The sequence below is a fragment of the Molothrus aeneus genome, unplaced genomic scaffold (assembly GCF_037042795.1).
Source record: "Molothrus aeneus isolate 106 unplaced genomic scaffold, BPBGC_Maene_1.0 scaffold_43, whole genome shotgun sequence".
Classification (NCBI taxonomy): Eukaryota; Metazoa; Chordata; class Aves; order Passeriformes; family Icteridae; genus Molothrus; species Molothrus aeneus.
The window spans coordinates 1,089,918-1,102,517 of NW_027099100.1; the positions used below are offsets into that span (position 1 = coordinate 1,089,918).

At 49.7% G+C, this 12,600-nt stretch overlaps 1 protein-coding gene across 4 annotated transcripts in view; it reads left to right on the plus strand.

Annotated features, from left to right (window-relative positions):
• The window catches only part of SCRIB (scribble planar cell polarity protein), a 141,551-nt gene that overhangs the window by 29,478 nt on the left and 99,473 nt on the right, over nucleotides 1-12,600 (plus strand). For all 4 annotated transcript variants that reach the window (XM_066571285.1, XM_066571286.1, XM_066571287.1 and 1 more), the window contains exons 6-12: nucleotides 2,884-2,947; nucleotides 4,418-4,492; nucleotides 4,845-4,989; nucleotides 5,782-5,900; nucleotides 7,679-7,878; nucleotides 10,941-11,107; nucleotides 12,037-12,161. In XM_066571285.1, coding sequence (XP_066427382.1) covers nucleotides 2,884-2,947; nucleotides 4,418-4,492; nucleotides 4,845-4,989; nucleotides 5,782-5,900; nucleotides 7,679-7,878; nucleotides 10,941-11,107; nucleotides 12,037-12,161 — 895 coding nt within the window. The remainder of the gene's footprint in view (nucleotides 1-2,883; nucleotides 2,948-4,417; nucleotides 4,493-4,844; nucleotides 4,990-5,781; nucleotides 5,901-7,678; nucleotides 7,879-10,940; nucleotides 11,108-12,036; nucleotides 12,162-12,600) is intronic.

Genomic DNA, 12,600 nt, shown 5'->3' on the forward strand with positions numbered 1-12,600 from the left:
GACACTTATTCTGGGCTGAGAACTGGCAAGCAGAGGAGTTGGGGTCCTGCTGTGGGCTGCTCTGCTGTCTGTCCCTGCTCTGGGTGCTCACACTGGCAGGTACCACAGCTGGCTTACCCCATGTCAGCAGAGAGGTGCAGCAGCTTCATCCAAGGCTGGCCTTCCAAACTTCAGAGTGTCACTGTGATATTTTCTGAAAAATCTCTTTCCCAGGATTTCTTCTGGGAAGTTAAGAAGCCTCAGAGAAAAATGTAAATAATAATTATCTGATTGCTTCTCCTTGTGTTTTGCTGCTTTAGAATGTGATAGGTGATTCTTTCATTGGTTCCATGTGGATTGTGTTTTCTTAATAACCAATAACAGCCAGCTGTGTCAGACTCTCTGAGGAGTCATGAGTTTTTATAATTCATTCTTCTGTCTGTATCCTTTCTCTTTATTTAGTATAGTTTTAGTATATAATTTCTTTTAATATAATATCATAAAATAATAAATCAGCCTTCTGAGAACTTGGAGTCAAATTCTCATCTCTCACATTGTCCTAAAAATCCATCAACACCACAGCAGAGAAGTTAGTGCCAATAGCTTTTGGCCATCTCAGAGCCACCAAGTCTCTGGAGTCCTGAGAACTCAGTCTGTGGCCCACAGCCCTTGGGTTTTTGGGGAGCTCTCTCTTGCCCAGTGCTGGGTTTTTGGGAAGATCTCTCTTGCCCAGTGCTCCATGTTGCCCTTTGGTAGTTCTGGGTGCCATCCAGCAGGATGCTTGTAGTGTGCTGTGACGTTTTGGTATTTTCACTGGAAGGTTAATGCAGGCTTGATACTCACTCTGTAATGCAAATTCAGCTTCTTTTCATCTTTCCCCAATTCCCCAAATTCTGTTTTGGGGTGGTTTCCAGAAGTAGAACGTGGATCTTGAAGCCAAGGTAGATCTGATCAGAGGTATCAGTTGAGCACAAGGTGGGAATCCATGGCCAAACCCATTTCAGTGATGCTGTGGGGCTCTCTGCCTGAGGCCCTGGGACTGACTCTGGCTGCACACTGTGCCTAAAAACAGCTCTAAATGAGATCAGGGGGCCTTGCCAAAGAGGAGAATGACTTAAGCAAGAAATGGCTGATGCTTTGTTGCCAGGGTTCCTGAGCCCAGTGGATTGATAGGTGGGCTTCAGTGCTGAGAGTTTGGGGCAGCATAATGCATCAGGGTCCTTTTGGTGTTTTGTTGTTGTAGAGCTTGTGGAAAGGTCCAGCTTGCAGTGACCTTTGTTTGCCAGAATTCCATGTAGTTGGTCAGCCTTCTGATGTTGCCTGAGTTCTGGAATGGTTCAGCTTGTGCAGCTGGTGATCACCCCTCATTTCTCCCATGCAGAGGGGACGCAGCCAGAGACTTGGGAAGGGCAGCTCTCCTGGATTCTTATGGAATGGTGGAGGGTGGGTCTACACTGAGACCTTTTGCCAGGTGTCATCAGTGTGGATTCCCCAGGTCACTTGTTTTGGGAATTCAAGCTGTGAAGGAGCAGAGGGGCAGTCAGGGCTGTCTGTGGATCCCCCAGATGTGGATTCCCCAGGTCACTTGTTTTGGGAATTCAAGCTGTGAAGGAGCAGAGGGGCAGTCAGGGCTGTCTGTGGATCCCCCAGATGTGGATTCCCCAGGTCACTTGCTCCTGTTTTGGGAATTCAAGCTGTGAAGGAGCAGAGGGGCAGTCAGGGCTGTCTGTGGATCCCCCAGATGTGGATTCCCCAGGTCACTTGCTCCTGTTTTGGGAATTCAAGTTGTGAAGGTGCAGAGGGACAGTCAGGGCTGCATCACCTCCAGAGGAGTTAGAGTTGGTGTACATCCATGGTGAAGGAGTGCTGTGCTACAGGATCCTCTGGGTGAAACTGCTGGTAAACCTTTGCTGGAGTTTATCTCAAAATCCACTGCTGCATGCAGCAGGAAATTCATTTTCCTGAGTAGCCCAGATGTTTTTACAGGCAAGACAGCTCCCTTTTATTGCACCCCCAACAGCCCTGATTTGGGTGGCCTTGAGAGGTGGACCTGTTTCCAGAGAAATATGGGGATTTGTCTATTGGAACAGTTCCTGAAGAGGAGAATGAAGCTGTTCCCTGCTGGGGAGTGGGCAGGGCTGGCAGCTGGCACACAGTGAGGGGCAGCAGCCCTCTGGGGAGCTGGAGTGGATGGGTCACACTCAGGTGTGGGGACAAATGAGCACCTGGACCATGTCGTGAGAACCCAGCCCTGGGTTTGTGGGACTGCAGGGCTTGCCCAGCCCCAGGTGTGGTGTGTGGGGTGCTCAGGGCTGCTGGTGTGGGTGAGGACAGGTCCTGTGCAGTGCCTTCATCGTGAGCTTCTGTCTGTACACGCTCCCCTCACCCGAGACATCAGGCCCTGTTGTCTTCCCTTCCTCTTCAGAAGCATGAGCATCCTGTTTGGGGAAGGCTGTGGAATTTGTCATTCCTCCCTGTCCCTGCAGCTGTGTGCTCCCCTTGCCCCCCACACATGTCCTGTCCTCTGCTGAGCCCCTCCTGTTGCCTGTCAGTCCGTGCCAGGTCCCTGTCCTTGCTGTGGAGCAGCAGCCATGGCAAGGTGTGGCTGCTCAGCTGCTGTGCTTTTAATCAAAGGGAGTGTCGTGGTGGGAGGGGCAGAAGGCAAACTGGTACCAGTGGGGCTGCTGGAGCCTCTGAACCCATTCCCTGGGGTGAACAGTCTGGCGTGGGGAAGGGAGCAGCTCCACAAAGTTCTGGGCTCAGAGGGACCGTGAGAAAGGCCAGGATCGCCCCACCTGCTGTAGGAGTTGCTGGAGATCGTGTGATTTGTGCAATGTGTGTCCCAGGTGCTAACCTTCCGCTCTTTATTTCTTGTTTTATCTCTCTGTCCCCTGTGCCTTGCAGCTCCCTCTCCTTCCTTGTCAAGTTAGAGCAGTTGGATCTCGGTGGCAATGACCTGGAAGTGCTGGTAGGTGAGGGCTGCTGGGGAGGGGCTCGGGTGGTTGGCAGGGGTTTCCACCTGAAATGCAAAGAGATAGGCCCTCAGGTTATTTGGGGAGGTTCTGGTCTGCCCAGCATGGCCCAGTCACCATTCCCAGATGAATTTTCTCTCCATGTGTCAGCCCTTGTGTCTCGTGTCCTGCTGGCCTCACACACTGCCTGCCCTGTCCTTTCCAGGCTCTGGGATGGTGATTCTTCCTGTCTGGCTGCCAAGGATCTTTCCTTTCCAGCAAGGCTCTGGTGCTTCCCTTCTCTGTCCTGCACTGCCCCCAGCTGTTTTTCTTCTCATCCAGCTTCCTGCCTTTCTGCTTTCTGATATGATTTCTGCCCCACACAGTGCTGGGCCATTCCATGTTGTCCATGGCAGTGAGGGTAGCCCAGTGTAGGGGCTCTCTCCATGGAGGGCTCAGCATGTGGAGAGCGAGGGCACAGTCTCAGAGTTGAGGTTATCTGGGCATTTGGGGCCACCCTGTGGTACTCTGCAATTTGCAGCTGTGGATTAAGCTATTACTGGATCTTCCTCTTTGTGTTCTGGAGTGGGTTTTGGCAGAAACCCTTCAAAGCTGGGAGGCAAAGGGGCTCATGCAGCTTAGCTGTGCACAGGCTGAGCTCACCTGTGAGAACAGGTGTGTGACACTTGAGCCATGCTCCAGTGGGGCAAACTCCAATCCCTGATTGCTTGGGGGGCTGTGGGATGTGCACATGTGTCTGTCATAGCTGATGGTGCCACCGGGTCATCTTGAGCTGGCCAGTGGTACCCAAATGTTCATTTTCATGTCTGAGAGGAGGAAGATGCATTTCTTCTGTAAGGCAAGAACTTCCAACCCCCTGGAATCATGGAATCATTTAGGTTGGAAAAAACATCTGAGACCACTGAATTCAGCCACTCTCCCAGCATTGCCAAGGCCACCACCAACCCATGTCCCCATGTGCCACATCCACACAGCTGTTAACGTCACCCCGGGGGTGAGGACTCCACCTCTGCCCAGGGCAGCCTGTGCAAGGGCTGGACAGCTCTTTCCAGGAGGAATTTTCCCAATATCCAACCTAAACCTCCCCTGACACCACTTGAGACCTTTTATCCTGTCCCTTGTTCCCTGGGAGCAGAGCCTGACCCCCACCTGGCTCCATCCTCCTGCCAGGCAGCTGCAGGAAGCAGCATCTTCCCTGAGCTCCCTTGTGCCCCAGCTCCCTGAGCTGCTCTCCATCAGAGCTGTGCTGCAGGCTCAGTTCTCATTGCTGGTGACACAGTCCTGCTGGTGCTGTCAGTGTTTGCCACTGGAGCCAGCCCAGGTATTCCAGTGTGCTCCTAGGGCTGAGAGGCAGAGCAGTGCCTGGCTGTGCAGAGTGGTGTGTTTGCACATCCTCGGGCAGCCTCTCCCTGTCCCTGCAAGGGGCTGATGCCCTGGCTGATGCCCTCACTGTCCTGTCTCTGCAGCCGGACACTCTGGGCGCGCTCCCGAACCTGCGCGAGCTGTGGCTGGACCGGAACCAGCTCTCGGCACTGCCGCCAGTGAGTGTCTGCTCAGCACATCCTTCCCTTCCCTTCCCTTCCCTTCCCTTCCCTTCCCTTCCCTTCCCTTCCCTTCCCTTCCCTTCCCTTCCCTTCCCTTCCCTTCCCTTCCCTTCCCTTCCCTTCCCTTCCCTTCCCTTCCCTAAACTTCCCTTCCCTTCCCTTCCCTTCCCTTCCCTTCCCTAAACTTCCCTTCCCTTCCCTTCCCTAAACTTCCCTTCCCTAAACTTCCCTTCCCTAAACTTTCCCTTCCGTTCCCTAAACTTCCCTGCCTTGCTGCTCCCTAAGCCATGAGCACACACCCACCCCTGCCCAGCCCTGTCCTGAGCCACGGGCTCTCCTCTCTCTGCAGGAGCTGGGCAACCTGCGCCGCCTGGTGTGCCTGGACGTGTCTGAGAACAAACTGGAGCAGCTGCCCAATGAGGTCAGCGGGCTGGTGGCACTGACAGACCTGCTGCTGTCACAGAACCTGCTGGAATGCATTCCCGATGGGATCGGTGAGTGCTGCCAGCTGGGGATGCTGCAGGGCTTCCTTGGCCAGAAACAGAAACTGGGCTGTGCCAGGGAATCAGGGATTCAGACACAGCCATACACAGGGCAGGGGCAGTGGGTGGGACAGGTGAGCAGAGCTCTGCAGGACAGTGCAGGTGCTTCGTCTGTGCCAGGGAATCAGGGATTCATGGACACAGCCATACACAGGGCAGGAGCAGTGGGTGGGACAGGTGAGCTCTGCAGGACAGTGCAGGTGCTCCATCTGTGCCAGGGAATCAGGGATTCATGGACACAGCCACAGAGGGCAGGAGCAGTGGGTGGGACAGGTGAGCAGAGCTCTGCAGGACAGTGCAGGTGCTTCGTCTGTGCCAGGGAATCAGGGATTCATGGACACAGCCATACACAGGGCAGGAGCAGTGGGTGGGACAGGTGAGCTCTGCAGGACAGTGCAGGTGCTCCATCTGTGCCAGGGAATCAGGGATTCATGGACACAGCCACAGAGGGCAGGAGCAGTGGGTGGGACAGGTGAGCAGAGCTCTGCAGGACAGTGCAGGTGCTTCGTCTGTGCCAGGGAATCAGGGATTCATGGACACAGCCACAGAGGGCAGGAGCAGTGGGTGGGACAGGTGAGCAGAGCTCTGCAGGACAGTGCAGGTGCTTCATGTGACCAGGCCTCCTGGGAGGAAAAGCAGAGCCTGCGTGGTTGGGTTGTGTGACCCTGGATAGGATCACAGGTGAGTGTAGAGCAGCATCCTTCTCTCTGGCGCAGCTCACACCTAACTTGTCGCCCTGGCCAGGTCAGCTGAAGCAGCTCTCCATCCTCAAGGTGGACCAGAACAGGCTGACAGACATGACAGAGTCGATTGGGGACTGTGAAAACCTGTCTGAGCTCATCCTGACTGAGAACATGCTGACGGTGAGTGCACAGCAGGCACCTGCCTCATAGAATCACAGAATTCACAGAATCAGGTGGAAGAGACCTTCAAGATCATTGAGTCCAACCCACCCCAACACCTCAACTAAACCCTGGCACCCAGTGCCACATCCAGGCTTGTTTTAAACACACCCAGGGATGGGGACTCCACCACCTCCCCAGGCAGAACATTCCAGAACTTTATCACCCTTTCCATGAAAAACTTTTTCCTAATATCCAACCTGTATTTCCCTTGGTGCAGCTTGAGACTGTGTGCTCTGGTTCTGTCATTCCTGGTGGAAGAGACCAGCCCCACCTGAGCACAGCCACCTTTCAGGAGCTGTAGAGAGTGATAAGCCTCTCCCATGCTGTTCTCTGCATTCAGCTGCAGGGATCCCTTCCCTTCTTCTGCCCTCCCAGCTGAATTCCTGAGCATGCTCCAGCTGCTTCTACAGTTTCACCAAATTCACACAAGCTGCTTTCTCTCACTGACTTGTTTCCCTGAAATCATTCTCTGGGATAGCAGGGATGCTGGGATTTCCCATCCCAAAGACCATCCTAGGCTGCATTGCTGAGGGTTTGGGGTGGTGTGATTGAGAATGGCCCTGCTCCAAACCACCTGTGATTTGACTGGTAAAACATGAGGATTGGGAACAGGCAGATAAACAGAAGGGAAGTCTTGAGCAGTGGTGCTTGGAGTGTGCTGTGTTGAGGGGAAGACAGGGCACGGATCAGTCTACGACCCTGAGGGAAAACCTGTCCCAAAGATGTCCCGAAAATGTTTTCCCAAATGTGTCTGTTGGGATGGAAGGCAGCTTGTTCCCCGGGCTGAGGGCTCTGTGCCTTTACCTCTGTGTGTGTTTACCCTTTCCTCTTGTGAGACAGCATAGAAATTTTCCAGAGTAGAAATCTGTTTTGATTTAGGTGAAATGTACATCTTTAAGTCTGTAGCTTGCTGTTTAGTCTGACTGCCAGTTTAGAAACTGCTTCAGCCAAAAGACAAGAGATAAAGGAGGAGGAGAGGGGCAGACAGAACAAGGCAGCATGACCCAGGAGTTCTTTCTGATAAAGAAGAATTAGCAGCAAATATCACACGAAATCAGTAGAATGAATATGTATGAACCTATTGTGAAGTTGCATGCATATGTATTTGAGAGAGATATAAAAAAAATCTGGAGTTCCTAGAGGTACCCATGTCATGTTGGGAGAACAATTCCCGCATGTGTCCAGTGCTGTAATAAACATAGCAGTGTTACAGTTATCCTATAGATAGTATCCTATAGATACTACAGTTAGAGTATCCTCTTCAGGCCAGGTCTGATGCGCTCCAGGAGGCCTATAACACACCCAGGATAGCTCAGCTACCCTTGGAGGCACAATAATCAGCAGGATGGCTTCTGTTGCAGTGTTGGAAACAAAAAGGTTTAATAAAAGGCAAAATAGCAAACAGAAAAACCGAGCCAGGTGCTAGACGTTCCTGTTCCTGGTAAAAACACCTCACAAAAGCAATTAGTTTCTTTGTTCACGTCCTTTTCTAGTGGCACTTTTTGGCTTCTGTCCAATTAGCTAGCCTTAAGTTTGAGGTGGAGTCCCCTGGGTCCTCTGAGGAGTCTTTTCGCTTAATCCAGGAGAGAAACTTCTGGACTTCTTTCCCTTTAAGGGACAAAGGATAGTTTTGTCACTCCATCAACAGAAAGCACACTCCTACAGACCAGCTTTACGACTTCCACAAAAGTTTGTTTGTTTGCAACCACTGACTGGGCTCCTTCTCTCCCTCTCAGGCCTTGCCCAAGTCCCTGGGCAAGCTGGCCAAGCTGACCAACCTGAACGTGGACCGGAACCGTCTGACAGCGCTGCCAGCAGAGATCGGAGGCTGTGCCAACCTCAGCGTGCTGTCCCTGCGCGACAACCGCCTGGCACTGCTGCCCCCCGAGCTGGCCAACACCACCGAGCTGCACGTGCTGGACGTGGCTGGCAACAGGTGAGCAGCGTGGCCTTGGGGCTCTGCAAATGCAGCAGCTGCCCCTGAAATGGAAACTGGAAACCCCCTCCCTCCCAACTGCCATAAATTTGAAATTAAGGGGCTCTCAGGCAAAGATATGGGAGCAGGAATAACAGTTCTTTACTGGGGAAGAAAATTAAAAGGTAAAATAAACGATGCAGTAAATCAAAACAACACTGACAGAGTCAGAATGCGACCTGACACCCTGTGGGTCAGGGTCTCGGTAGCTGTCCCATTGGAATGGTGGCTGCAGCCCTCCTGAAGTGTGGTTCTGCTGGAGCAGGGATCCTGTAGAAATCCAATTGGAATGGTGGCTGCAGCCCTTGGAGTGTCAGGTGTGGTTCTGCTGGAGCAGGGATCCTGTAGAAATCCAATTGGAATGGTGGCTGCAGCCCTTGGAGTGTCAGGTGTGGTTCTGTTGGAGCAGGGATCCTGTAGAAATCCAATTGGAATGGTGGCTGCAGGTTTTTTGGAGTGTCAGGTGTGGTTCTGTTGGAGCAGGGATCCTGTAGAATTCCTATTGGAATTATGGCTGCAGCCCTTGGAGTGTCAGGTGTGGTTCTGTTGGATCAGGGATCCTGTAGAATTCCTATTGGAATTATGGCTGCAGTTTTTTTGGAGTGTCAGGTGTGGTTCTGTTGGATCAGGGATCCTGTAGAATTCCTATTGGAATTATGGCTGCAGTTTTTTTGGAGTGTCAGGTGTGGTTCTGTTGGATCAGGGATCCTGTAGAATTCCTATTGGAATTATGGCTGCAGTTTTTTTGGAGTGTCAGGTGTGGTTCTGTTGGATCAGGGATCCTGTAGAATTCCTATTGGAATTATGGCTGCAGTTTTTTTGGAGTGTCAGGTGTGGTTCTGCTGGAGCAGGGGTCCTGCAGGAGTCCAAGTGGAATTGTGGCTGCAGCCCTTGGAGTAGCAGGTGTGGTTATTAATTGTTGTGGTGTTGTTGTGAGTGTCCCCAGGATGAGGTGAGAGATGAGAATTGACTCTTAAGTTCTCAGAAGGCTGATTTATTTTATATCATATCATATCATAAAATGATACCAAAGAAAGGGAAAAAAAATTTAAAAACTAACAAAGAACGAATAATAAAAACTCATGACAGACTCAGAGTCTGACACAGCTAGCTGTAATTAGCCATTAATTAAAAAAAACTCACATGCTAAGTAAACAGTTTTCCAAATCACATTTCAAAATAACAATACATGGAGAAGCTGAAGCTTCTTAGCTTCTCAAGAAAAAAAATCCTAGCAAAGGGATTTTTCATAAAATATCACAGTGACAGGCAGGTATGGTTCTGTTGGAGCAGGGATCCTGGAGAAGGGTGGAGTTTTCCTCTGACGATCCAGTGGAAGAAGCAGCTGTTCCTCTCGGAATCCAGTGGAAATGCTGTTCTGGTGTCCCAAAATCTCAGATTATTTCCAGTTAGGAACGCTTGCCTCCTCCCTCTGGGCAGAGCATCTCACAATGGGATTGTGTTATTGTTTTCAGTCATGCAGTGAAACTCAATGGCCCATCAATAGCAGATGTCTCCCCAGAGGGAGGATTGGTTTGTGCAAGAGATAGAGAAAACTGCCCACTTAACAGAAGATTAAAAAAACCTGCCACACCTGTAACAGATGGTGATAGAATACACATTGCCTGGCAACCGAGGACATTGAGGGTTTTCTAATTTTTGTTAAAGTTGGGAATGAAGTGTTAGAAATGGTATTTTGTGTTTAGTTTTAGATGTTTGTTATTTTTATTTATAATTTTAGTTGTGAGAACTTTATAATATAAGTTCTATATTATAGAACTTCATAATATAAGTTCTATAGTATTTTACTAACAAGTTACAAAAGGGTTAATTATTTTTCTATATAAGGTCTTCTAAGGTTAAATTATCTAATTAAGAAATTGTATTTAAATTATTTTTACTTATCATTTAATAACTAATTACTTAAAGTTTGTAATGTGAGCTTTTTGTTTAATTATAAAATATTACTTAAATTCCGGAAGAAGAAGGTGAAAAAGAAGGACTAGTTGCTGTTTTAAAACTTCTATTTTAGCTACATACATATTACTATATTCTAAAACTAAATTTTTTTAAAAAATTATAATAGAGCTATTACAAATTTTTAATACTTAATTATTATTAAAATCTATTATTATATAATTTATATATAAAATATAATAATATATCTTTATATATAAAAATGATATAAATTATATATAATTATATTTATATATATAAATTTAAAAGTTTATATAATAAAAATAGTAAATAAAACTAAATTGCTAAATTCTAAAATTCTGAATTTTCTACTTTGTGATATTACCTACTTTTAATCAACTACATACTTGTAATCTTAGTGTTATCAGTTAATTTTGGTTGTATTTTCTATGGCCTCAGGTCGAATGTAGTGTTCTCTTGGGAGTTAGAGTTTGTTAGTATCGAAAGTTTAAAACCCTTGGTATCTAGGACTCTGACAGCTGCTGAGAGGGAGGTGCTGGAGCTGTGTGGATCCCGGCATCCACGGGGTGGGAGAGCCAGGCTGGTTGCTGAGGGCTTGAGCTGTGAGCCCCCGCTTTCCCTTCCTTTTCCCCCTCCCTTTTCCCCCTTCCCTTCCTCCCTGCAGATTTTTGGGGTTTGTGTCATCAGTGCTCAGGTGCCAAAGCCTCATCCGTGGTGTGTGGGTGCCTGGAGCTGTTCTGAGAGCTCCTGTGGTTCTGTTTTTGGGGTTGGTGCTTTTGGGAGCAGCTGGATGCTGACCAGAGGTTCTGTGGGGAGCATTCTGTACACTGGTCTGCGAGAGCATGGCTTTCCTGTTTGTGAACCCCTCCACACTGTTGGAGGGAGCTGGACCTGCTAGAGGCTGGTGAGGATGGGGTACTGCAGCCCAGTCCACAGCCAGGGACAAAACCAGCTGGGAACAGGGCTGGGGCATCCTCAGCAGCGTGGCTCCGTCCCTCTCTGCTCAGGTGGGGCACTCAGGAGCTAAGGTGAAGCTCATTCCTGACCAGGTGAGTTTAACAAGCAGTGGCTGTTCTCTTTTGCAGGCTGCAGAACTTGCCCTTTGCTTTGACAAATCTTAATCTGAAAGCCCTGTGGCTGGCAGAAAACCAGTCCCAGCCCATGCTGAAGTTCCAGACCGAGGACGATGAGAAGACAGGAGAAAAGGTTCTCACTTGCTACCTGCTCCCTCAGCAGCCCTCTCCCAGCCTGGGTAAGAATCTGCAGCACCAGCACTGGCTGCAGAGCCTCGTGCTCTGGAGGGTGCTGAACCTTCTCTGCTGGGCTGGGCTGTCCTTGCTGTGATTCCTGTGGCACATCCAGGCTCTTGTTTGGATGGATCTGGGGCACCTTTCCCAGGCAGTGACTGTTAAAATTGAGGAACTGCTTTATGACAGGTGGCAAGGCCCTGCAGCCTCATCTTTGAGTGCTCTGCTTGGATTTGGTGATCAAGCAGTTAATTTTCATTGTCCTGTCAGCATGCTATTTGTGATGGTGTTCACAGGGGTCTTGGGATGAGGGAAGAGATGAGAATGTTGACTCCATGTTTCAGAAGGCTGATTTATTATTTTATGATATATGTTATATTAAAACTATACTAAAAGAATAGAAGAAAGCCTTCTGAGGAAATCCTAACTAAGAATACAGAAGGAATGATAACAAAGGCTCGTGACTGACCGAGACAGTCCGGACAGCTGCGCTGTGATTGGCCATTAGTTACAAACAACCACATGAGCCCAATCCCAGATGCACCTGTTGCATTCCACAGCAGCAGAAAATTATTGTTTACATTTTGTTCCTGAGGCTTCTCAGCTTCTCAGGAGAAAAAATCCTAAGGAAAGGATTTTTCAGAAAATATCATGGCTGCAGCTATTCCTGCCGGAATTCTGCCTTTTCCTGCACTCCTTGAGTAAGGAGTGCTGGAGCTGAAGCATCAGACACTTCTGGAGGCTGCTGTAGGTCTGGTGGGAGATGTACAGAGGGTGACAGGATGGTGAGGCCACAGCCTTTGTCCTCAAGGCCTCTGATGCCATCGGCAGACACAAGAAGAAGCTCCCTAATGGGATAAGAACTGACCTCCATCCACACCTACAACCCTGCTCTTCCCAAAAGGAGCTCCCACTGTGTTCTCTTGCTCCCCAGAGAACCTGCTGCAGAACAGCGTGGATGAGAGCTGGACAGACAGCAACTTGAACAGAGTCAGTGTGATCCAGTTCCTGGATGAGCCCAAAGGAGATGAGGATGAGGAGTCTGGAGCTGAGAGACGGGTGAGGAATTCCTGGAGCTTGCTGGCTCCTGTGGGAGCACAGGGACAAGCTGAGCTTTCCAGAGATGGGGCCACTGTGGTGTCCATGTTTTTGCACTGCTATAGGTGTGTGATTTCCACAGTCTGAAGGCTCTTTGGTGCCCAAGCAGGAGGGAAGGGAATGAATTCCCTGCAGCTGTGGTGCAGAGCCATATTTTGAGGCTCTTCTATGGGAGTGGGGCACTCAAAATGTCCAGAGATCCCAGTAGAGCACTGTCAGGGTAGGGTTTTAGCTCACCCCCACCATGGGGAAAGGCTGCCCAGCCCAACCCAGGCCATCCCCATCCCTCCACGCATGCAGGCAGTGCAGCCCATTGTCAGGGTTCTTTTTGCCAGGGTCAGGATTAAATGTGTGAGATGGGATTTCTTGTTGGGACTCAGATGTTTATTAGTTCTTATCC